The following is a 27,182-nucleotide window of genomic DNA, read 5'->3' as shown; positions in this document are numbered from 1 at the left end:
TATATCGTCAAATTGAAGGGACTCATCATTTAATACTAAACCAAGATTAAATGGAATATGAAAATACATTTCATATATGATAAATGTTCAACCCCATTGTTTTACAACCATGGGCCTCAAACCCATCTTTAAAACAGTTCATGGAATTCAAAGCTATGCTTGATTTCCAGTGCTACAACGTGAGTGTTGCTTCTCACTTGTTGCATAGGTTTAGTTATCATGCTTTGCCAATCTTAATATCCTTTTCATCGAATGTTCTTCGAGATATGATGATAAGAACTTTTGAGTATGTTTATTTTGTGATCTTAGTCTTTCTTGCTACATTAGTGGTTCTACGCATTTTGCAATGAAGAACCATTAAGTCAACAGACATGTGATCTTCCCAAGTTCAATGAAGAACTCATATAAACAACTCTATTTTATTGCTTCTTAGGCAATAAGTACTTTTACTTCAACTTTATAGGTTGCTAGTGATGCTTTGTTTGGAATTACTTATCCAAGCAGTTCACAGATATGTGGAATACTTTCCAGCTGTATCTTAGAACATAGAAATTAATATTTTAATTTCCCACGCAACAACTCATGGTCTCCAATCCATGTTGCCATTTCAAAACACAATGCTCTATAGCTCGTCCTTGTCAATGGTTAACTTCAAAGGAACCTTGCTTGATCCTTTGCAAGTGTTTATGCGTGTAGCATCAATATTTAGCATATCTTGAATTTCCTTGAATCAAGAACTATTCCTATGTACCTTTTCAAGTACCATAAGTTTTTCTTGATCTCAATCTAGTTGATCTTCACTTAGATCAATAGAGATTGGTATATGTTCGTTATGCCTAAAGCCATACGATACATTTTTGGCGATCCTCATATTATATCATACATGATAAATTCTTTTGCAGAATAATTCCCAATTGAATTCTATTCATGTAACTTTAGCTCATCTAGTTTCAGTAGATACTAAATCCAGCTAAATTTTTTGACATATAATATAGGTTAAGAATCTCATTTAGACTCTTTGATGTTTAACTTAGTAAATGCTTATACATAGTTCAAACATCCTTTACTTAGATTTATTCATATGGATCAAATATCTCCAATGGAGTCTTTCGTGTATGATTTAGTAAATGTCATTACTTAATCCAAAACAATATCATAAGATCTTTGTAAATAGATCTTAATACCCAGTATGTACTAAGTTTCGCCATGGTCCATCATTGATGAATAATCTCAAATCTAAGTCATTAGCATTTGAATGTTATTTTACAATAGAGAGATATGTGTGTGATACACATAGGACCAATTAAGTTTTTATGTACTCCCACTAAACTTCTTATATATCTATAAGAATCATGTATATTTTATGAAACTAAAATACTTATTAGCTTCACTAAAATACAGTTCCAATTCCCAATTGCTTGCTTAAATCTGTACTTAGATTTCATAAGCTAGCATTCCTTTTCAAGCATTTATTTGGATCCACAAATCCTATGACATACCATGTACATAGTTTCTTCCAACATTTGACTGAGGAAGATGTTTTGTCATCCAATTGCCATATGTACCAATATGCAATCATTGCTTGATTTATAGACTTGAGCATTATGATTATGCATGAGGTTTCAACACAATCCACGCCGTGAATTTGCTTGTAACCTTTAGCAACTAATCTAGCTTAGTGTGTGAACACAATATCAGGTTTGATGGTTTTTATCCTTGCAACCAATAGGTGTGAAACTATTCTTGCAAATCAACAAAATTTCAATTTTGTCATCAAAACATTGAGTATGTTTTATGGCCTCTAACCATTTAAAACATTTGAGTCTATATATGGCCTCTAACCATTTTAGGGAATCTGGGTTTCGTCATAGCTTTCTTACAAGTCACAAACTCATTAATCTACATGATAATAGTTTGACTGCAAGTTGTAGGTTTCTTCACTATCTAATAGAAGAATTTCATAGTTTCATTGACCAGAACTCTATGTTTCTTTACTATCTAATAGAAGAATCTCATAGTTCCAGTGACTTGAACTCTATGCCTACTTGGGTATAGAACATCAAACAATAGAATATCAACAGGCACTTTGAGAGTCCTTTGAATATTCTATTCTCTTTGAAGCACTTGTAAAGTCTTCTAAGAGATGTCTATTCTTTAAAGCCACTTCTAAAGTCCTTAAAGAATAAGTTCGGTTTTTCTGAAGCACTTCGAAAAGCCTCCGGAATGTCCGTTTATGTTTGTTGTTCGCCTCGAAGACTTTCGAGGTCTATTTTCTCCCACTTGTCATTTTGGAAATGAATCTCCAAAAGGACATTATTTCGAGCAAACAAACATTATGTTCTCAAAAATTCGTGGTAGAAACAATACCCTTGTGTCTCATTTGAATAAATCACAATGAAACATATATCTAGACTTGGGCCTTAGTTTGTTGAATAACAAACACTAAGCTCCCACTGAGTTTAGCAACTCTTTAGATATGATTGAAAAGATATCCTGAAATTACTTTTCAATAGCTTTGACGAATTTGGTTTAGTTTGGTGGTAGTTGAGCATTTTGTTTTAGAAATTATAGGAAAAGTCTTTATGATTCATCATTGATCGAATCAAGTACTAATTGACTTCGATTATTTCAACTAAGATATGCCATATCTTATGGACCTAGATTGTGAAATTACAACACACAATCATTGATGATCATATTTGGTCTCAAGTAATCATCAACATGATCTAACCTAGATCTTTATGATTTCTTGCCAAGTGGATTTTATACTTCTGAATCTTTGAACTAGCCAAACAGATTCAACTTATATCACTTTTGAGTAAATAAACCTATATTCACTCAAATGTGAAATAATAAAGTCATAAAATCTTTCTTTAGCTTTGAACTCTATTGTCTAGGCGTTCTAACAATAGTTCATATCTTTTGTTACTTTCAACAAGTAAGACTAGCTTGTCTTGAATGATCTAGAAATCAATCAACTTTCAAAAGTCCATCAAAATAGAGATTTTGAATGTTAACTTGTTGATATGGTCTAAGCAACAATGCCAAAGATTAGTGGAACTCAAATCAAGGGGTTGATTTGAACCTAGTAAAGTTCTTTAAAGAGTTGTTTGTTTTAATCAAGCATATTGACTCATCCCGTAAATGTCCATTTCATTCAAATAAACAAACAAACAAGCATTGTTTTTGTTCTTCTGAATGTGAGTCTTTCTGTGTTTGAAGCAGAAATTTAGGTATGCTGATTATGGAACAAAATAGCCATTTAGTTCCAGCCTTTAAAACAAACTAGATGACCCTACAACTAATGTAGCATTGCCATGCTTCATTTCCCACTTGTAGGCCATTAGTGTAGCCTAGCTTCCATTATTTGAGTTATTACCGAAGTAAGAACCTCAAGCTGTATATGATACCAAGGAAGTTTGATTCCTAGGTCACTTCTCTTTAAACATAAACTTATAGGTAGAAAAGGAATTATAAATTCCTTTCATTTGTTCCTTTGTTTTCCTATTTCTTGTACCCTTTCTTATAGTCTTAAGAATTGAATTCTTTAGTGTTGACTTTTATACTTTGTTAGACATGTCCAATGTCACCAACAAGGTTCTTTCCATTTAATTTATGTTGAACATTCTGTTTCAACTAGATGATCTTACCAGAAGCTTCTAAAGTTCTCTAAGCATCGATCTATTCGAATGTCTAGGGACTAGACTCATTCGAGAATTAAATGGACAAAGATATTAGGTTGTTAACCATTGGTAAAGCTGAGCGTTTTAAGCTCAATGCTTTATGATCTCAAAACTACATTGTATTTTGAATTCACAAGCACCAATTGGTTTGCCATTCGATTTTGATGTTCGAAAACAACCATAAAAGTCGCTATAAGAAACGTACATTTTAAATTGCTCACTTTCTCTCATTTCCGTGAATCGTTCTTGGATTCACTACCAATCGAGGAAATTTACTGTTACCTTTCTAAAAGGATTTATTGCAGTGCAAGATATTTAATTATAAACAATAATTAAAACATACATTGAAGCATGCAAAGTCTAAACATTTATCATGAATAATAACTTGAAAAGCAATCATGCAATTTAAACAAGTTATTAGCATTTTATTCGAATTTATTGTTCCGGCAGGTGTGAATAAAATGATTCCAAGATCCTAAAATCATTGAAGAACTAAGCACAGTTTGTCGACTTAATCCTAAAACATTTTAGGTAAGCAAAAGCCTTTTGCTAATAGTCTAGAAACTACTCTTGGTTGATAGGTACGTCTAAGAACTTATTAGGTAAACCTATCGATTTTTCCACGACATAAAAGGACTCCTTACTTATATCGTTGAGTTTCACCAAAACTAACATGTACTCACAATTATTTGTGTACCTTGCCCCTTTAGGACCAATAAGTAACACCTCGCTGAGCGAAAACTAGCTATTACTAGATTGATGTAAAGGATATCCAAGCAAGTGTATATTTTGGCATGGCACCTTTTAACTCAATTTTTAAGTTTGGAACTTAATGCTCTTACTATGTTGGTTAGATTTTAAGTGAACTAAAATCCTTAATCATGCAACATAATCAAGCTTTGATCTCATGCATTTTAAGACATATTTAAAAGCAATAAATAACTTAAAACATGCATAAGATAAATGTGATCTAGTATGGCCCGACTTCATCTTGAAGCTTTAACTTCAAAGTCCGTCTTGAAAATCTCCGTGGGAGGCACCATTTTCTTCAAATAGGATAAGCTATAATTAAAACTAATTACAACTATTTGATGGTACGCAGACCATATTTGAATTGAAAAACAACTTTGGTACTTTAGACCAATTACATTCAAATTAATGGTACGCAGACCATATTTTCTATCCTATTTGGGCCATACTAGTCACTTCATAACCTGCAAAACAGTACATATACAATATATACCATTCACCCATTCATTATCATGAATGGCCCACATAGCTGGTTAGTAAAACACATTATGCATCACGTAAACATTTGCAACAATTAATCAAGGGCACCAATAATCTACCAATTATTCAGTCCTTATTAATTCTAATCAAGTTGTTTTAACCTTAAGGATTTGTAGACCTAATCAAGAGTTTATGACTAAAAGGGCTCCCACTTAAACCAATAAATTCATATGCTTTACTAATTTTAAACATAAAAATGTATTTCTAGTCTAACCGGAAACATACAAATTTAATTAAAATTTAAAGCTCATATAAATTTATAATTGAATCCAAAAAGTTTAATTTAATTTCAGTCGTATTTAAATTAATTCATGATTTTAATTTTAGTAAAATAATTAGAATAAGTAAAATTTATTATAATTACAATATTCAAAATTAAAATCCAAGAAAATAATTTAAATTATTAATTTTAAAATTAATTAAAATTACGTAAACTGAAAATTTCAAATTAAAATTTCAAAACGATCCACTCGCAACGCAACAACCCCACGCAACGCACGCCCATGGGCCACACGCACACAGCCATCGCTGGCCATGTGCGCGCAGCCCATGCGCTGCGTCGCATCGCTGCTGCTGCTCTCCTTCGCAAGGCATCACGCGAGCTGGTGCTCGCTGCGCGCGCCAGCACTCGATGCACGCGAGCCATCGCTCGCTTCATGCGAGCCAGCGCTCGCTGCGCGCGCTCGCCAGCGCTCGCTTTATGCGGGCCATTGCTCGCTGCGCGCGCTTGCCAGCGCTCGATCCTGCGAGCCTCGCTCGCTGCGCGAGGCATCGACGCTGGGCGTAGCACTCGTGGCACGCGAGCTTGCGCTCGCTGCGCGCGAGGCTCCGGACGCTTGCGCGAGGCAGTGCGCGCTGTGGCGCAGCTCGCTTGCTGCCCACACGCGACTGCTGTGCCTTGCTTTCGCCCTCGCCCATTCGTCCATTACTCACAGCCCACGACACAAGGCAGGGTTGCTGCCTTGTGCTCGTGCACCATGGCCTTGCTCATTGCATTCGTGCCGCATGGGCGACGAGCTCCCTTGCTCGTCGTCACATGCCCGCACTATACAACACCCCTTAAGGGTAACACGTAGCGTCCATTGCTTTGTGCGTGCAAGTTATATGAGCGAATCGCATAAAATTTAAAAAATTTATATTTAAAATTAATGACAAATTAATAAATAATATTAATTTCATAATTTTAGGGCGAAAAATCGAAAATTTATTATTCAATTGATTTCCGATTAACATGGATTCAAGTCTAGGTCATAAAAAATTAAAATTTAACATAAATTTACAATTTTTATGGTGGTTTTTAATCATAGGTATCTAATTAAATTATAATAAATTATGAAAATCAAATTAATTCTAAATTATTCTAATTTTCAACAAATTAATCATAATTACAAATTAGATTGCATAATTAACAAGGCTAGGCATTCAAACTTGTTAAGCATATACAGTAGGTCAATCAAAAATTCAAGATTTATCAACAAGAATCGCAAATATTTAATTTAACATCTTAAATTTACGAAATTTTGCATTCGAAAAACTAAAACCTCCGAAAAGTCATAGTTAGGCTTCAAATTTGAGAATTCTGGGTTCGGCAGAAAAATAATACTTTTGTCAAAATTTTAGAATGCCTTTTACATGCGGAATTGACACAAAAATCACTCGATTTGGATGAGTAACGAAGAAACTGCCGAAAAATTGCGTACGTATAATTAAATAAACGCAATTTGCAATTAATTAACAATTACGAAAATTAATCACCCCTTTTAAATTCTTGCAAATTTGTAATATTTAACCATGTTCATGCAATTTAGATTATGAAAATAATAAGAGGCTCGTGATACCACTGTTAGGTTATGATACATATGACAATTCATAAATCATGCGGAAAAACCATAAAACCAGGAAAACATATTATTTACACATAATCATTTAGCATAGTTTAGATGCATACTCTTTGTTGCGTGCCCTCCCTAGCTGCGCCCGAACCAAACAAGAACAAGTCTTTAGGACTCCAAGTGTCGTCCCTCCGTAGATAGTCCACAGCACATCCGGATCCGCCTTAAGATTGACCAACTAGAATCGCCCCTAAGGTACTTAGAATTTTCGGCACTTTATAGGCAATTGTATGACTGAATTTTGCTCTCAAAAACTCACTTTGAATACTTGAATGCTCGATGTAAATATGTGACCCTAGGCACCTATTTATAGAGTTATGGAAAAGGATTTGGAATCCTATTAGGATACTAATTTATTTAATTATAATCCTACTAGGACTCTAATTAAATAAACTAAATCTTTTAGGATTAGATTTAATCATATGACAAATTCCGGTAGCTTTAGGATTCGAGTAGCACACAAACACACACGCACGCACAGCAGCCCACGAGGGGCGCCATGCGCGCGCGCGCAGCCCGCGAGCTCGCAGCCCACTGCCGCAAGCCCACACGCTGCCGTAGCCTTGGCGTGCGCTGGGCCTGCCTTGCGGTGGGCCTGGCGCAGCCTTGGCTGGTGCGTTTGTGGCGCGCTGGCTTGCTGGGCGATGGCCCGGCTTCGTGCTGGGCCTTCGTCTGGCAGGCCTCGTCCGATGCTAATTCGTACGATACGCTTCCGATTAATTTCCCGATTCCGGAAATCATTTCCGATACGAACAATATTCAATATTTCCGATTCCGGAATCAATTTCCGTTTCGAACAAATATTTAATATTTCCGTTTCCGGAATTATTTTCCGATTCCGATAATATTTCCGATTCTGACAATATTTCCGTTTCCGGCAATATTTCCGATTCCGGCAATATTTCCATTTCCGATAATATTTTCCGATACGTACCATGTTTCCGTTTCCGGCAACATCTACGACTTGGATAATATTTATATTTCCGATACGATCCATATTTCCGTTTCCGGCAATATCATCGTTTCCGGAGTATTCATTTCTTGCCTGTGACGATCTCAGCTCCCACTGAAACCAAGATCCGTCGATTCCGAATATCCATAGATGGAGTATTTAATGCCATTAAATACTTGATCCGTTTACGTACTATTTGTGTGACCCTACGGGTTAAGTCAAGAGTAAGCTGTGGATTAATATCATTAATTCCACTTGAACTGAAGCGCCCTCTAGCTAGGCATTCAGCTCACTTGATCTCACTGAATTATTAACTTGTTAATTTATACTGAACCGCACTTACTAGACTTAACATAGAATGCATACTTAGACCAAGGGTATTATTTCCTTCACTGACTTCTATAGGGCCCTGCCGTATCCATTCGACTCGAAAATCGCCGATCTCTTTACTGAAAGTCGCACCTCACGGCTTTGTTAAGAGTAGCACACCACTACGAAGATCACTCGCACTTACGAGCACGATCCCGAACACGATCAAGGACATTACAAAATGCGTATCCCCGAGGAACCTCTTTGACAAGAAATGACCGTCAAGCACGAATGCTTGGGGGCTCGAAAGAAAATATATATTTCAAAAGAGAGTATGCAAAGTTAAAACAATATTCCCAGACTACGTTGTACGAAGTCCCGTGTTTGGATGTCTCAAAAAATAAAACCAGTTTACGACCTCAAGACGAAGGTCGCCGTTGATACTTATACATAGTCCCCTAATCAAGGACCCAGGTAGTGGCAAGATTGAGCCGTAAAGACTAGCTCAAAACCATGAAAGATGATGACCACAAGACAATGGTCCGTCTAAGCACGTTGTCAACCCACATTCAGGTTACAACTAAACCCGAGCATCCCTCGAAAGAATTCGCTCCTGCGAGAATGAATAAGAAAAGAAATTCTCAAAGAAATCACAAGAACAAAAGAAATAGGGACTTGCCCACCACAATCGGGCAAGATCGCGCCACGAACCGCGCGAGTTCCAAATAGAAAAACGAAATCAGGTTCGCTCGCCTCCAGCGAGCGGGGCGTCCACCCTTAGCGGACAAGGCTCGCCCACCTTCAGCGGGCGGGGTCTGCGTCACTAGCCGCGCAGATCCTCAGTTTTCGAAAAATAGAATCTTCAAAAAACAAAATGAAACAGGCTCGCCATCTTTAGCCGGCGGGGTCTACGTCACAAGCCGCGTAGGTCCTTATTTTCAAATTTCAAAAACAAGATTCGTCCACTTTTTCGGACGGGGCGTCCACCCTTAGCGGACAGGCTCGCCGTCTTTAGCCGGCGGGGTCTACGTCACAAGCCGCGTAGGTCCTGATTTTCAAATTTCAAAACAGATTCGTCCACTTCTATCGGACGAGGTGTCTACCCTTAGCGGACAGGCTCGCCATCTTTAGCCGGCGGGGTCTACGTCACAAGTCGCTTAGGTCCTTAGTCGCTGCAGCGATAACTTTTTCTAGTTTTCCCTTTTCCAAAAATTAAAAGGATTGGTTTTCCGTTTTTCCAAAAAAGAGCGATGTGCTGGATTTTCCTTCGTTTTACGTCCCATAAAAAACAAGGGGGTTTTCCCGTTTAGCTAGCCCTGAAAATGAGAATCTTTAAAAACATTTTTACCTCGTGATTGGGCTTGGCCAGGCCCAATTACACTTTATAGCTTTAATTTCGAAAACATCTGTAGCTACTCCCAATGACAAAGTGAGGGAGTTTCTACGCACCTTTAGATCCTTCCAATGACAAAGTGAGGAAGTTTCTATACCATCAGTTGACAAATCCCAATGACACGTGAGGGATGTGTCGACACTTCAAAGTGATGACCCTTAAGTCAAATGTTATCACTCGGGGGCTCGTGAGACCCTCGCAAAACAGGTCACATACACCATGGCTTGTGTGACGCACTCCGTCTAGTACTTTGACCATCGTCTTAGTCCAAGACTCAGTCAAAGTGGGGGCTAACTGTAGACACCTACTTTTGTCCCCATTCCCGAAAGGGAAAGGTTCGATGATGAAAACGTAAATCTCCACTTGACAACGCATCTCCTATAAAATAACGAATCTCAATTCCCCTTTTCATTTCACCCGAAACCTGCTATTTATAGAAGCTTGCTATTTATGGAAACCTGCTAAAAATAGTAATTGCCGGAATGGGTAGTTGTTAAAAGTGGCAAGTCATAAAAGATAGAAACCTGTCAGAATTAGGTGTTGCACTCCAACATAAATCCTAAATGAGATAGAAAACTGCGAGAATCCTATTCCTAATATGATTCGGAAATAAGAGTTACGTATTAATTAAAATCCTAACGAGCCTAGAGTTCGTAACGGGCCTAGACGCATTCCGTCATAAAATTAATACGCACTAAAAGACTCGATTAAGTCTCATACACTCCGGATTCTAAGAATCCGAATCTGACAAAGAAACGGCCCAAACAGCAATTTCAACGCCCAGCCTTGGGCGCTGAAATTGCCTGGATCCTATTTCCAACGCCCAGAGCTGGGCGCCGAAATCTTTGACGCCCAGCCCTGGGCGCTGAAAATACCTGGGACGAGTTAATTCCTAATTCCTCGTGGATTAGAGCTCTGCAATTCTATCTTTCCACAAACTCTTCCCTATAAATACAGCCCCAAATTCGACGTGAAAAAAACACAACACACAATTCATATTCTGAGTATTGACTCCAACCCTTAGCCTAAGCCTCACGCTGCGAAATTGTTCACGCGTTCTGTCGCAATCGATCCATAAATCGAACAGAACGTATCCTGTCCCATAATTTGAGATTCGTTAAATAAAAAGGAGAAATAGCAAAGTCAAAGTGGTTAGTTTTCTGAGAACCGTGACGCACCTCTCAAGGGTGCGTCGTAATGTGTCCCTTTTCGATGATTTAATTGCTTTCCTCGCCCTTTATATGAACTGTTAAACTAACTAAATCTGATTGTTCTATCACGCCTAACAAATATAATATTTTTGGGAAATTGGATTATCATGCTAGGTCCCTTAATACTATTTAAATCAGATAATCACGATCGATCTAGTATTATATGTTGCATATTGCTAAAATCAACTCAGATTAGTTTAATAGTTCACGCATGTCCCTTCAATTATTTATGCTGAGCTAGTAAGGATATCCTGCCTCTGGAGTTATCGACGAGCGAGTACTCCTCTCGGTAGTTACAGTCCCCCGAACCCTCAATCTGTACCTTGCGGGTGTATGTTGAGAGATCCCCACACCAGGGATCACAAGGGAACCTACGGCCGTCGTGGTCAAACATAATTGCACTCCCTTTATGTCACGATAACCGGGTTTTGTCAGTTTTTCTCATTGTCGTTAAAAACTGAATGGCGACTCCTATATTACTAGTCAATTGGGTGTAAACTCACAGGAAATCCAATTACACTTGATTGAATAAAAAGAATCGTCACACCCACGAGGGACGAGGTCACGCATTAGCCTCGTGCTTTTTCGACCCCCCTCACAGATATATTATTTATCGTTTCGTATACGACGAATCGCCGTCGTACGATACGATTTATTCGTTTCGCCTAGCTTACGAATATTCGCGATACGATATACGATTCGGATGCAAGGTCGTATCGTATAATAGGTTTCCAACTTAAATCCCGAAAAGCTATTCAATGAATTTCCGATTCATTTAATCCGGTGATCTGTTATGTGTCATTGGTGTGACCTTGTAGGTTCAGTCAAGAGTAAGTTGTGAGTTCAATATCCATTAGAACTCACTGATCGGAAGCATTGCTCCAGCTAGCTGTTCCGATCACTTGATCTCACTGAATTAATTGTTCGCAATTTATCTGAACCTTGGTATTAGACTTAATGCACCTTGGGTGAAGGACATATTTCCTTCAATAACTTACCGTTCAAATATTTAAACGTCTGCGTAAAACTAACACTGTAAGTTAACTTAATCTGATTAGCCTAGTTTATAGGTACAGTAAGTGAGGCATAGATGGTACATATGAAACCCCTAAGGCGCTTAAGGCGCTTAATATTTTTCCTCCATTTCTTGCCGTCTCACGTGAGGAAGTAGGTATTAAGGGTTACATGTTTGATTTAGCGCATTGTAACGGAAAGGTGAAAGTTAGTCCTATTGCTTCTTTTTCTTTATTTAATTTTTGTTGAAAAGTATACATTTCCATTGTTCCTTTATGCTTGTGTCGCAAATTTATTTCCACAATTTTGAGCAATTGTCTTTGAATAATTGGTTTGATTGTTTATCTAGAGCAAGAGCGCTGCTGTCAGTTGATCGATGTGTTTTCTACATGAAAAGGTATACTAGTATCTGTAGTAAACTAATAGGTGTGCTTCTTAACTATCTTGATTTTATAAATAGACGGAAATCAATGGTCGGCTAATTTTCTGTCCATTTGTTGTTGCACTGAATGCTTCTAGTCCTTTTTAAAAGGAAACAATCAAATATAATCAGTTGAATGGAATGCTTGAAATTTTGATGGATGTTGATAACTATCTAAATAGGGATGCGTTGTCTTGGATATCATATTCACTTGTAGTTAATTTCCATTTGTTGGAACTAGTTTTCTATTACTTCAAGAACGAGCTTATGTTTAATTCTCCTTTTTTTCTTAATAAGAAACAAACAGATGAAGCATATGAATTGTGTCCCTTCTTTGTAATCATGTGAACTTTTACCTTGTTTGCACAAGGTTTCTGATATTTGTTGCAAAAGTTACTAGGGAGTAGGACTCTGTAAACACTAGTTTTGAATGATTTGGGATTTTTCAGGGGATTGGTTATAGCAGCAATGTAAACATTTGAATTTGGCAAGTAAGAGAGGGAAGAAAATCACTAATATTCTTTGTATCCGTTAATTGGTTGCAATATGACATTTATTAATTTATCCTGCCCCAATGCATTTATCAGTTACATAGCTCCGATGTTCTATTATGGGATTATACTGAGTTTGGTTTGATTATGGACAATTATTGCACATATTTGTTTTGCAGCAAAAGCTTTGCTTACAGTGAGTGATGATGAGTTCTGGGAAGGCGTTTCACCTTTAGAGTTTGGGATATTACCTGCTCTTCAAGATGTTGTGACTGTTGTAGTTTATCCAATAGGAGGGGATACAATCTCTGCTACCTGTGGAGTTGTCTCATGTATTGAGATCCTTTCCTATGTTCATGGGTCAACTGAATCGTTGGGGTTCCAGGTGTTTATGCAGAATTCTAGCTTCCATGCTTTTAGTTTTTCCCTTTTGCTCTCGTATTATTGACTCCTTCTACATTTATGCTGCCATAAATTCCAGAAATTCTGGGGGTCCAGCTTTTAACGACAAAGGAAGTTGTGTGGGCATTGCATTTCAGTCACTGAAACATGAAGATGCAAAGAATATTGGTTATGTTATACCTACATCTGTCATCACATTTATTCAGTATTATGAGAAGAATGGAGCATATACAAGTAGGTTAAGTTGCCTATTATTTACCTTTTTCTATGTTGATGGTGTTGTGGTCATATTCAGATAAATCTGGTGATTGCCGGAAGTCTCTGGCCAGCTTGTTTTCCAGGAGTTTCATTAATTTGTTATGAGCCAGGATTGCTATATCCTAGGTTCACATACATTGCTTATTTTTCCCTTCGGGCAGCTGATAAATTTTTCAGAAAGCCAGTGATTTCTGTTTATTTTAATGGTGTTTCTTCTTTATAGTAAAAGCTCATGGTTGGTTTATGGACCAGTCAATTTAACATATACCTATTCTAATCGTTTTTATGTCTTGTATGTAGTACTTTCCTCAAGTTCCTTCCACTTATTCTCAAGCGATGATTGATGAGACACGGGATACTTTGGGTATATATTTTTTCAAGCAAATCAAGTTATCATTGATCAGATTGATGAAGATGAAGAAAATGATCTTCTGGACGTTGATCATGAATGATCTTTTTAGCTAGTGCATATTGTACCTTTCTAACAAATATTTTTGGAATCTCGTAGCAAGTTAATACATTTGAAGTACTTTGGATTTGAACTTGCGATTGGAGTTTGAAGAATGTTATGTTACCATTATTTTATTTTATTTATTGCGCGCTTTGGAGAACAAGAAGTTGGTACATTGGTCTGTTTGGAGAATTTTTATGCATATATAGAGTTGATGGATTATTATTATACTATTGAGCCAATTTGGATATTGGATGGAATCTAACAGGTACCATGTAATTTGAAAAATATATTATCTGCCAATAATTTATTGGTTGTAGCAGACATTTAAAATTTAATAAAGAAAAATTAAAAATCAAAGAAACCAGATATTTAAGAAATCTGGTTCTTAGACTGCATACAGGAGGAGTGTCAAAGAAACCGTAGATACTTCAAATATAGTCTCTTAGCAAAATCAAAGGAACCGCACTTTGTAACAAAGTGGTTTCCTAGTACAGTCAAAGAAACTGCATATTCCATCAATTCGATTCCTTATTCTTTGTATTTAAATTTACAGCAAAGGATCTAAGAAACCGGTTTTTTGTCAAAATCGGTTTCCTATAAATATCAAAGAAACCAGGCAAAAATTCCGGTGTCTTATGCTAAGAGACCTACTACCTAGGCACCGTATAAAGTGAGGTTTCTTTGCCTTATTTCGCCCGGTTTCTTTGGCTATTTTTGTAGTAGTGTGTGTTTAGAATGTGTTTGGAAGATGTGTTTAGAAAATGTGTTTAGGAAGTGAAAAGGCTTTGAACTTTGCTTCACTTGATCCTGACTTTGTATTTGAATTAGCTTTGAAGGCCTTAGAGCCAAATAAAGAGTTATTCTGTTAAATTCCGCTTGAACATGCTTTGCTTTGAATTGGCACATTTGGAATAAAGACAACAACAACTGAGTTTTGAAATTTTATTTGATTTTTAGAATTCCCTTAATTGGGGAAATTTCGAATTTTTTGTATTAAAGTGGAAATTTTGAATTTTTTTGTATTAAAGTGGCCGGGCCTCGAATTGAGGTTGCCTACGTGTCCCGTTAGGGAATCAGGCCGGACGTAGTTCTGACTACCTTACGGGACTTTGAATTGGATTCTTGAATTTGAACATGGAACTTAGACATAGAACTTCTTGAGTTGATCAAGGTTGGTCAGAGATCTGAATTCTGTTTCATCGACGTCTGTTAGTTCGACTGCTCCCAGGATCTTCTTGACAATGTACGGGCCAGCCCAGTTGGGTTTGAATTTTCACCTTGGGTCCATGGTGCTTTTGCGAAGGGCTTTCAGGACAAGCTCGCCTTCTTTGATGTTTCGGGTTCTGACCCTTTTGTTGAAATGTCTGGCCACTTGGCGCTGATAGACTTGTACATGGTGAGCGGCTTGAAGCCGACGCTCATCGAGCATGACTAGCTCGTCATATCTTGCTTGTACCTATGCACCTTCTGGGATTTTGCTTTCGAGGACTATCCTTAGAGAAGGTATCTCCAGCTCGATAGGTTGTACTGCCTCTATTCCATAGACCAATGAGAATGGGGTTACACTAGTTGAAGTGCGAATTGAAGTTCAATACCCCCACAATGCGAAGTGCAACGTCTAGGGCCAGTCTTTCTAATTGGTTGTCATTTTCATGATGATGGCTTTGACATTCTTGTTGGCTGCTTCGACTGCCCCATTAGTTTGCAGGCGATAAGGCGAAGAATGGTGATGTGGAATTTCCCGGAGCATGGGTCCGTTGGGATTGTTTTATTGAAGATTGTACGGTACCCCCTTTTGAAGTTTGAACTATTGAAGCTTGTAGATGTTTTTAGAACTTGAACCTTTGTAACTTGAATTTTGTACTTTGGAATTGTTGATGCCTTGCTTGGCACAACCTTTCTCGGTTAGATATTATAGAACATGAATTTTGAATCTTGTACTTGTTGAATGGGCTTTCACATTCTCCTTGGAAATGGGTTCCCTGGTCACTGATGAACTTGTGAGGAACACCGTATATGCATATAATGTTTTCTTGAATGAACTAGGACACTTTCTTGGAACTCAATACCTTGTAAGATCTGGATACTTGGCCTCTTGAATAAACCCGGTCTCTAGCTGCTTGGAGACCTCTTCTTGTATTTTGAGGGAAACGTCCGGTTTCATGCGACGGAGCTTCTACTTGATGGGCTTTGAACCTGGAATAAGGGGAATTGTATGCTGATCGATTCTTGGATCAACCCCTGGCATATCATGATAGGACCATGCGAAGACGTCTATGTACTCTGAAAGTAGCTTGTTAAGATCATCCCGCTCTGCTTGAGATAGAGTTAAACCAATCTGAACTAGCTTTGAATCACTGTTGTTAGAAAGGTTGATTTTTTCTGTTTCCTCAATTATGGGCGTCCTGTTTTCATAATTTTCGATAGCTTTTAGAATTTCAAAGTCAGTTTCTTATGAAGAAAAGTTGTTTGGATTAGGATTGTGTTTTGAATTAGAACTCGAAGAGTAAGTAGAAATTGAAGTGTTATTGAAATCTGCAATCATTACATAGATTGTTTTGACTTGAAGCTCGGCCTTTAGAGGCTCTTGATTTATGCAAGACTCTAGTTCTAGACTCTTAGACTCATTGCTAGACTCAGATCTAGACTCATCCTCCGACTCGGACTCGCTCAACATAGATCTAGACTCATCCCACGGTAATCTTGAACATCTTGCCATTTGGAGCAGATATCTTGAGAGACTTTCTCCAGCCATTGACCATCTTCTCACTTGGAGTAATTAGCTTAGATGGGTCAAAATCTTCGATTTGAGTGATCATCTGAACCATGGTGTCTTCGGAAATGGTTGGGGTTATTTCCTGGCCAAACAATAGACCGAAAGCTGACGAATCAAGGCATTCAGGGGTAGCCTTGTCTTGTATTGGAGGAGCATCCTCTAGAAAGTGAAAAAATGAAAGATCTCGAATCCGGGGTAAAGGATCCCCTCTGAAGAGTCATAGAAAGGCTCTGGAAATTCTAAGTACAGGTCATCCTCTCCTTTTACGAATTGCCCATTGAGTGTAAGTTGATGAGGAGGTATTTTGAATTGATCATTGCCAGCTCGACGGGCCTTTAACTTAGCCTTTTGCTGCCTGTCATCGAACTTAGTTGGTTTGTATCCCAGACCGCAACAGTTGGTTTGTCCTTTGGCCTTGAAAGGAGATTCGGTAGGCGGTGCCAGAGTAGTGCCCAAGAAGCGCCCACGCTTGATCATCATGCGCTTTCCCATGGGATTCATTTTGGACTCGATGGCACCAACTTCAGCACTGAATCCCCAAAGGTCTTCATCATTGTCATCATGTTCGATTAATATCAGAGCTTTGTCAGCTATCTTGGTCCTCGGATGGGACGCATGCAGGGTAATGACATTTCCTTGGAACTCCATTCGGACTTTCTGATGGAGTAAGGATGGCGCTGCTTTGAGGTCATGGATCCAAGGTCTCCCCAAAAGGAGATTGAAACTTGCTTTGATGTTGAGCACTTGAAAGCTTACTTTGCGCTCGATCGGTCCTGTGCGGAGTACTAGAGTGAGAGTTCCCATTGCTTGCCGGCGAGTGTTGTCATTGGCACGAACACCTTGGGAGGAACTAGAAAAGTCACTAGGGGTGAAACCCAAATTTTTAGCAGTGCGAAGAGGACACACGTTGATGGCTGACCCATTCTCCACTGGAGTCATGGGAATGATTTTGTCTTTGTATTCAACAGTCAGATAGAGAGCTTTGTGATGGCCTGCCCCCTCAGGTGGGAGGTCTTCATTTATAAAGGTGATTCCTTCTTCCAGATTTGTAAAGGTGATCAACTCGTCAGGAGTGACTTCTAGATGACATTCAACTTGACAAGAGCATTGATAAGAGCAGTGCGGTGCTCCACAGAGGAAGCCATGAGTTGCCAAATATTAACCTCTGCCTTAGTGCGCTTCAATTGTTTGATCAAAGGGTTCTCCTCGATGGGTAGAGGGATATTAGTTGCCGGTGTCGTCCAGTTGACTTCACTAGTAGAAAAAACCCTTATTGAAGCGGGCTTTTAGACCCCTGTTGCAGCGTACATCGTATGCTGCAACTGGGGGGCGTGCAACAAGTCTGAACTTGTTGCAGCGTACAATGTTCGCTGCGAAAAGTGGTTTTTTGCAGCGTACATATGCCTGTACGCTGCAACAAGTGTCTAAATTTTGGCTAAAATCTTGACTTGTTGCAGCGTACAAATAGGTGTACGCTGTAAAAAACCCAACCTGTTGCAGCGAACATCTATTTGTACGCTGCAATAGGTCTGGTTTTTTGCCAAATTTTACACCCTTGTTGCAGCGTACATATATATGTACGCTGCAACAAGGGTGTAAAATTTTAGTTTTAGGGATACCTAGATTGCCCAAATACAGAAACCTGTCACAACAATAATAGAATATCGCAACCTGTATAACAAATATAAAATCAATAAATAGTATTTTGAAGATATCCCAAAACAAAAGTGCACGTACCATATACATTTAAATATATGTATGTTCCAATTTCAACGTATGCATACATTTTAACATAAAAGATTGTTCTATAATATCTAAACTAACTCGATCAAGCGCCCCTAGGCCAATAATAAATACTTGCAGCCCATTGCTCACGAACCACATCAATTTCCTCACTAGCATAAGACGTATTCCTCGGAGTATAGACCTTTACAAAATCAAAAAAAATATCACATTTTAACATTCAAGCAACTAATGGCAATGTCCTAATAGTCTAAAATACGAAGCAAGAGTAAGGAAAATTAATTAATTACCTCATCTAGCCTTAGGTTATGCATATTAAACATGTAATAAGTTTAAAATGAGTATTAGGTTCTATAGTTCAAAGTTGGGAGCGAAAATGCCTCATTTTAGCCTAAATATGACCTACAACGACCAAACAAGCCTTAAATGTACATAAGTAGATTAGAATAAGTCATAGAAACTTAAAAATAAGCATATTAATCATATAATAAGTTTAAAATGAGTCATTAGGTTATTTAGTTCAAAGTTGGGAGCGAAAATGTCTAAATATGACCTATAACGACCCAATGAGTCTTAAATGTGCATAAATAGATTGGAATGAGTATTATAAAGTTAAAACTAAGCACATTAATCATGTAAAAGGTTTAAAATGAGTCTTTATTTTATTTAGTTCATAGTTGGGAACGAAAATGTCATTTTAGCCTAAATATGTCCTATAATGACCAAACAAGCCTTAAATGTGCATAAATAGATTGGAATAAGTCTTAGAAAGTTAAAACTAAGCACATTAATCATGTAAAAGGTTTAGAATGACTCTTTAGGTTCTTTAGTTCAAAGTTGGGAACGAAAATGTCATTTTAGCCTAAATATGACCTATAACGACCCAATGAGCCTTAAACGTGCATAAATAGATTGGAACGAGTCTTAGAAAGTTAAAATTATGCATATTAAACATGTAATAAGTTTAAAATGAGTCCTTAGGTTCTTTATTTCAAAGTTGGGAGCGAAAATGCCTTATTTTAGCCTAAATATGACCTATAACGACCAAACAAGCCTTAAATGTACATAAGTAGATTAGAATAAGTCTTAGAAACTTAAAAATAAGCATATTAATCATATAATAAGTTTAAAATGAGTCCTTAGGTTATTTAGTTCAAAGTTTGGAGCGAAAATGTCATTTTAGGCTAAATATGACCTATAACGACGCAATGAGCTTCAAATGTGCATAAATAGATTAGAATGAGTCTTAGAAAGTCAAAACTAAGCATATAAAACATTTAGTAAGTTTAAAATGAGTCCTTAGGTTCTTTATTTAAAATTTGGGAGCGAAAATGCTCATTTAGCCTAAATATGACCTATAACGACCAAACAAGCCTTAAATGTGCATAAGTAGATTGGAATAAGTCTTGGAAACTTCAAGCTAAGCATATTGATCATGTAAAAGGTTTAAAATAAGTCCTTAGGTTCTTTATTTCAAAGTTGGGATCGAAAATGTCATTTTAGCCTAAATATGACCTATAACGACCCAATAATCCTTAAATGTGCATAAATAGATTGTAATGAGTGTTAGAAAGTTAAAACTATGCATATTAAATGTATAATAAGTATAAAATGAGTTTTTAGGTTCTTTAGTTCAAATTTGGGAGCGAAAATGTCTCATTTAAGCCTAAATATGACCTATAACTACCAAACAAGCCTTGAATGTGCATAAGTAGATTGTAATAAGTCTTGGAAACTTAAAACTTAACATACTAAACATGTAAATCAGAAGAGAGGGTGCAAGAAAATGATGTGCAACAGAAAATGGTTGTAGGAAAATAATTTCACCTGACTGACGAATCCGGTGTCAAGCATCCAATGAACAGGGATGTGAAAAGACTTGAATCCGGTGGCTGCTGATTCTCTTAGTCGCGACAGATTATCAACCCCGTGCTCTAATCTGTTTCAATTAGCATATCATGAAATTGCATTAGCTAGTTGAAATCAAAATGTTATACAGAATTGCAACAAAGAAAAATGAACATGAAAAATGGATGTTGTTGCATGTAGTAACAAAACGATTACCGTGGTCCTGGTCAAATACCTCTAGGACTTGCAGAGGATCGAGTGACTCTTAGTGATTATGAAGAAGGCGAACTGCAGCATTGAGCATTGGTTCCTTACCGTTCCGTGGATCCAAATACATATCAAGCAACCTAATGGTCATGAAATAAAAAATCAATTAGAATATATTTAGAACTCTGTTTGACACATTCAAAAAAATCGTTAGAGGTTTTGGCTTTTGAGTAAAAGTCAAAATTCATAAGGCTCTAACTCCTAAATATAATCCAAATAGTGTGACTAGTTTCTACGATTTCTGATATACCTCCATAATTTGAGCAACAGTCGAGCTGCTTTGAAGACTATCCAGGTACTTCTCTGGATGCACCTGTAAACAATTGAACTCCCAATTAGAAATTGCTCAAGAGGCAATCACTACTACAAAATAGGGAATAGAAAACGCTGAATAAAGAACGGTTAAGTTTGTTAAGCGTTATCTAGGAGTATAGAGAACGCATTTCTCTTATAACTGTTATATGAAAAAAAGAATAGAGGACGGTTACCTTACCTAACCGTCTTTTAATCTTTACATAATAAAAAAAATTAAATTTAAAATATCTAATAAAATATGCAGCTGTATTCTAGATACCCGCTTTGTATTCTTTTACAAATTTATTTTACAATAAAAAATTAAACTTTAATTTAAAAATCGGCTCACGTTTATGTTATTTCCAAAATCAATATCTCAATTAACAAAATCAAACCATCATTTTTAAGAGAAAAAAATTACCAAAACAAGATTTTATTAGGCGGCATATCCCAGAATCCCTCAAGATCGAAAACCCTGGTGAGTTTTTTTACTTCTTCTTCTCAAACTAAAGTTGATTGTATTTTTATGTTTTGGGGGTTTCTTGCTTTTGATTCTTGCGCCTGGGATTTCTTTGGTTTTTGTTTGAATTGAATTGGTGTTGATTGTCCTAGGGTATTCTTTCTTCACTTGGATTGTGGGAAAGATCCTATTTTTAGGTCTCAATAATGCCGAAAAAATCACCTTGCTTCATATGAGGTTCCAAATTCAACTTTTGCTCTCAATTTTAATTCGTGATTTTGTAGTGAGATTTTTAATTTACTTTGTTAGAGTAATTTTTAATTAGTGTTTCTGGCAAATTTTTGATATAATTCTGATTTATATTACTGAATTAATTTGAGCATTTAACAAAGTTTTTATAATACCTGAATTGCATCGGGTGTGTTGGGAGCTTGGCTTGCTTCTGCTGCGCTAAGTGCAGGTTGTAGCTTTGCATTTGTTTGCTAGTTTCAGGCTGAGTTCAATTCTGGTTGTATCTGGATAGGGTGCTATGTTCTGTTTTTGGTGTTTGCAGGGGCTGTTTTCTTTTGTTCTTACAGTCTGGTTGAAGGTCTTATATGTTGGGGTCTACTCCTTTCTGTATGTTGCAGCTTCTTTTCTTTGTTGGCTGGCAGTTCCAGTGTTTTTGCTGCTCTGTTATGTCCTGCTGTGTTGTTGTTTTAACTGCTGTGGAGAGTACTTGCTAGCTGCAGATCTGCTTTATGCAGGTGCTTGTTCGTGTTGAGCCACTTACTGCAGTTTAGGTGTTGTTGTGTTTGTTCGGGTGCGGGTTGTGCACCCTTTCCTGTTGTCTTGTTTCTTTGTTTGAATTTTGATTGTTTCTACATTTTGGTAAATGTGTTACTGGATTGAAATGTACGACCTTTTGTAAGTCTGTAAGTTCTGCTCAACCTGCTAAGGTTGAAAGTTATCATTAACATGGCCTTTCACGTGCTTTCATAAAACAATTTTCATTGCATGAAAAAACCTGGATTGTATACTCTGAAGATAATCCAGTTATTTAATGTAGATTTGATAAATACTCCGTAGTTCTCTTGTATGGAGCCACCTTAATCTTGGGACTTCTACGTTGTTATCTTCCCCGCGTGGTCCCCATCCCTTGAGACAAGGAAAATGAGATGGGTTTTTGGGTAAGAAAATGAATGGATGTTAAAGAAACTCGTATGTGACTGTCTGATAATAGGCTTAAATTTTGCAGAATGGTCACTGAATATGAATTAACATAACCTGGTTCTTGTTTTTGTGGTCTCTAACTTTTGTAATATGCTCATTTCAGCATTATATGCTAGTTGTTTAGTGGGGAACTTTGTGGAACAACTATGGAGTTTTGCTTGGCCAGCTGCTATTGCAATGATCCATCCAAGCCTTCTTCCTGTTGCAGTCATGAGCTTTTTTACTAAGGTGGCTTTGTCCCCTAAAACTAGTTGAGCATGCAACGTTGTGATAAAATGTAGTTCTAACTCCTAATTTATTTAAATTGTGGACAACTTGCAGTTATTCTTGGAGGGCCATTAGTTGGAAAACTTATGGATCATTACCCCAGAGTACATGCATTTAATTTTCTAAGCTTTATCCAGGTAATCCTCTTATAATCTTATTTCATTCAATAATCAATATGCTATTTTGTATCACTTTCTCATCTTTCTAAGATTCACTTCATATGGTATAACTGACCCTATATTGCTACTCATAATGTATTGCTAACTCATTCTTCAGCTGCTAGGCTCTACAGGGAGAAGTGTACGGTATAACTAAAAATGCACGTCATTTTGTTGAATAATTGTATGACTTCACATCTGCATTAGCTTGTCTGTCATTTCTTACAGGTTTGTCACCGTCTCTTACATGCCCGATAACCAAAAACTTTAGTTACACTATACTTATAAAAAAAAACCCTGCTAGTAAGTGACATTATATCTACAATAAGCACCCAGGGGAAAGCAGAGTGCTAGTATTTCCTCAGATCTCAAGCTAAAGACCAAGGCTAGGAAACTGCTTCCACTCTTCCCCTAAGGAAAGTGTCAGAAAATGCTAGTAAATCTACAATCAATGAATGTGGAAACTAAATAGTCAGCTAGATTACTTAAAGTTCCCCATACAAAGGCCTTCTTGACTCGTGAGAATCCAACTACGGAGTACTGCACCACCTTCGTTTTCAGTTATTGCCTTATTGCCTTATTGATACTTACCAGAAATCCAAACGGCTAGCCTGTCTGTCTGCACGCACCTCCCTGCAAGTCTGTTGTTGTTGTTGTTTGTATAGACTTGTGCCTTCTCCTGTAAACCATTTGGACAGGTGGACCATTAGTACGATCCATTACAATCACACTGTACACTTATGACATTAGGATCTATGTTATTCTTCCTCTAATTTTTATTTTGGTATATATACCCATTATTTAGTGTTAAATTTATTACTCTTAATTACATTTTAACTTGTCTTGTAGTATTTTAACAAAGCTCTTAAGCTAGCTCAAGGAGATGGTCGGTTACCTCAGTTCACTCCTGCAGACGAACTGCCCTGTTACCTCAGTTTACTCCTGCAGAAGAACTGCCTTGTTGCTGCAGAAGCTCCAGTTGTTGCTGCTGCAGAAGCTCCGGTTGCTGCTGCTGCTGCTGCTGCAGAAGCTCCAGTTGCTGCTGCTGCTGCTGCTGCTGCTGCAGAGTCACCTGTAGCGGCACGCTACAAAAGCTCTTTGATTTTTATTTTTTATTTTTTATTATTGACATCGGAATGGTATTTTTTTTTTTTTTTTGTGTACCTTGTATAGGATTTTCTTATTGTATGAACAATAGTATTTTGTTATTGAAGGAAATTATTTTTGGAAAGATTGTGTGGATATCATTTTTATTTTATCTATTTAGATTTGGTTTACGGAGCTAGGATCGTAATATCCTATGTTAGGGATGTGTGAAATGCTATTTTTGAATAATATTTTTTAAAAAGGGGTAGAATATAGAACGGTTGTATAAGGAAATTGCTTTCTATTTTAATATTAAACAAGAAGTATATAGTACGCCTATGTACGGAAGGTGTTATGTATCTCAATATTTAACAGGAAGAATAGAGGACGGTTATGTACGGAGGACGCGCTTTATTATAGAGTATAAGAGACGGTTATGTACGTTAACCGTTCTATATTCCTTCTTCATTTTTTGATTTTAGGAAGGGAATAGAGGACGCTTATCTCTTATCGCTGTACTTTATTACTAGGTATATAAAACGCTTCTTTTACCCGTTTTATAAGCTTTATAGCGCGCTGAGTTGGAGAACGCCTCTAAGGCGTCCTATAAAGTGTATTTCAACAGTACTCTATGCCCTTTTTTGTAGTAGTGAATGGACCAACAACTGCTTGTAATACCATGTTCGTATAATTATTCATCCTTAGAAATCATCATGCTCCCACCACCCCAGCCCCCCAACAAAACTCTAACGCGCACTTTAAGAAGAATATGTATACTTGGCCTGTACAACTCTCAACTTTAAAGAATCTTCAAAAAAAATAAACTTTGTTCCTTGGTAGAAGGTGTGTGCATTTGTAAATGGTCTGATTTGTGTATCACTTTGCCCATGTTCAACCTTGTTTAACATAGTCGAATCAAACTTGAGTTTCCAGACGAGCTCAAACAGTTTTTTAAACTTGATTCATTTAAGAATCAATATGTTCTAGTTCAGCTCGTTTATTAATTGAGCTAAGCTCATAGGCGGACTTCTTTTTCCTTTAGATCATTTAACTAAAAAACTCATCAACGGGCCATAATTTATATCTGGTTAAGTTATTTTTGTTTTGAGGAAGTATGAGAATTGGATAAACCCGAGAATTTAGAATATGCAAAAAAATGTTATTGAATGAGATTTTCAGGAAGCGATTATACCTCCAGGCACCTTGTTACAACCTTGCCATTTTGAAGCACATACTGCAGCATTGTATCCCGACGATCTGAGAAGCTTCACCAAAGCATAACGAATACAATTTCCATAGCATAGACCAGATTTAACAAGCTGAAGCTCGTTTACATCCATAGAAAGTAAAAGAGATTGGACCACAAACTGCAAGTCACTCTCATACTGATCCACCGAGCGCTTAAAGAACTGCACAATGACAACGAGCAAATATAAATCTCTCCTTCACAGATATACAGAAGAACTCACAGAGTAGGTACAAGAAAAGGCAGGGCAATATCTTATGTGATAGGCATCAAATCACAAAAGCTATATCAATAGAGTAAAAATGAACCAAATTGAATACTAATAGTATAATACTATCACAAATCAGACTTTGTTTTTCCTCAAAAAGTAAAGTTTATATTAAAATGAATTTTTTTAGGGACACAGACAGAGAAGCTGCTTCTAACAGAAGGATCAAAACTCAAACTACAGAGTAAAAGTACTTGATTTTCCTCAAAAAGTAAAGTTTCAATAATTTTAGAACAGAATTACATTCCCTCATTTCCAAGAAAGTATCAATCACATCTACACATTTCTTTGGAAGTGGCTTCAGCAAATTCATATCCGTAACTGAAAGCTATCATTGTCCAAACACAATTATTGTAAAGTAATCCAATTTTCCAAGAACTATCAACCATTTCCATCAAAATCAACCAATTGGTAATTACTTCAAATTCAGTTGCATCTGCAAATAAGTAACGTTTTAATTTGGAACACTTGACACTCTAACACTTCAATTATCAGTCAAACACTTCAATTATACTTCCTAGTATATACTTTGTGTTAAGATCAAAGTTTCTTTACTTATTACCAATACAACCTAAGAAAAACTGTAGTATGGATTCAGCTTTTCAGTTTATTAACAATTTATTTTGTTTGTAGCTTTGCTTAGAATTCAAAATGAGTGATAATCTGGATGGGGTTGAAGAAGATGATGTTGTGATGTTTGGAAGGAGCAGGGGCAATTTAAGAAGACAGAGTTTGGTTATTGATGAAGAAGAAGATAATGAAGTTGAGGGAGGTGCAGTTGTTGTAGGAGAGCAGAGTATTATTAGCAGCTATTAAATAATGATAACTAACAGTAACAGTGCTTCAGAGTTAGACAAACAGATGGATATGGCCTGGACAAAGTTAGAGAAGTGGATTTAAAATTCCTTATCTAATTTCAGTACGCATTTAAATTGTGAAATGAGGAGATTTAGGAGAGAGAGAGAGACCTGGACAAAGTTAGAGAAGGAGGTCATAAGAAGATCAGCAAACTGATCAGGTGTATACTGTCCGTAGATATAAGTATTGATGTTGTAATTCTGAAGATAATCACTATTTGTCACCTTTTGCTGAGATGAATTCCCACCAATTTTGTCACCTTACTCTGGTACTCCTTTTAGTACCCCAACTGTTGCGTAAGAGATACCACCCTCTGTAGTTGCAAACCCAACAAAGTTAGTCTTTAACATTCAAGTTAAGTTTTATGAGTTAACAAGGTTTTGCATGGAAAGATTGAAACTTTACATATAAGCTGGCTGTTCTCTCGGCGTAACCCGAACCAGCAGACGCAAAGTTGGTGCCAATGAGTAATTGTAGACTTCCAGGCAAAGAAATCGATTATTTTGCGAATGGTTTTTGGGGAACTCTACCTTTTCTTATCCCCTACAAGGCTACAAGCAAGAGGCTAGCTGGACCATAGCAGAATAGGATTTGACTAGGGAGCGCTAACTCAAAATCTAAAAGAACAGGCAGATCTGATTGTAACTAGGCGAAAGAGAGTAAATGTAAATGTAATACTTCATAAGACCAACTCAAAATAATAATTACCAGTAACAAATTCAGGAGGCTAAAGATTAAGTCGCAAAATAAGCCTTGTAAATGCTGGTGTCAACAGCAAAATAGAAGCCTGCATTTTCAAAAAATCACAAAATAAGAAACTACTCAAACTCCTGCATGTTCAATTGGTATCAAAATTATAAAACGTCAGTTAAGTTTTAGCGTATTGCCATGCAGTCAATCAATTTAATCCAAAAGGGTTACAGATATTC

At 37.1% G+C, this 27,182-nt stretch overlaps 1 protein-coding gene and 1 long non-coding RNA gene across 3 annotated transcripts; both read left to right on the top strand.

Annotated features, from left to right (window-relative positions):
* Nucleotides 1–11,969: 11,969 nt before the first annotated feature.
* Nucleotides 11,970–13,919, top strand: LOC130459700 (uncharacterized). Its single transcript, XR_008919282.1, has 4 exons — nucleotides 11,970–12,141; nucleotides 12,836–13,041; nucleotides 13,138–13,292; nucleotides 13,617–13,919. It is a non-coding gene; the product is annotated as an uncharacterized lncRNA (long non-coding RNA).
* Nucleotides 13,920–20,767: 6,848 nt separating this feature from the next.
* On the top strand, nucleotides 20,768–24,030 carry LOC130459412 (uncharacterized). Of its 2 annotated transcripts, XR_008918798.1 has the most exons (4): nucleotides 20,768–21,176; nucleotides 22,474–22,598; nucleotides 22,692–22,774; nucleotides 23,645–24,029. XR_008918798.1 is itself a non-coding variant. In XM_056826783.1 (3 exons), exons 2-3 carry the CDS (start codon nucleotides 22,724–22,726, stop codon nucleotides 23,966–23,968), a joined length of 375 nt encoding a protein of 124 aa, XP_056682761.1. In that variant the 5' UTR covers nucleotides 21,988–22,598; nucleotides 22,692–22,723; the 3' UTR covers nucleotides 23,969–24,030. The 2 variants fall into 2 exon arrangements, 1 of the variants encoding a protein (XP_056682761.1); XM_056826783.1 differs by lacking the exon at nucleotides 20,768–21,176 and having other exon boundaries at nucleotides 21,988–22,598; nucleotides 23,645–24,030.
* Nucleotides 24,031–27,182: the final 3,152 nt, after the last annotated feature.

This window comes from Spinacia oleracea, chromosome 4 (assembly GCF_020520425.1).
Source record: "Spinacia oleracea cultivar Varoflay chromosome 4, BTI_SOV_V1, whole genome shotgun sequence".
Classification (NCBI taxonomy): domain Eukaryota; kingdom Viridiplantae; phylum Streptophyta; class Magnoliopsida; order Caryophyllales; family Amaranthaceae; genus Spinacia; species Spinacia oleracea.
Note: the sequence above shows the minus strand (reverse complement) of the source record. Positions and strands in the feature narration are given on the sequence as shown.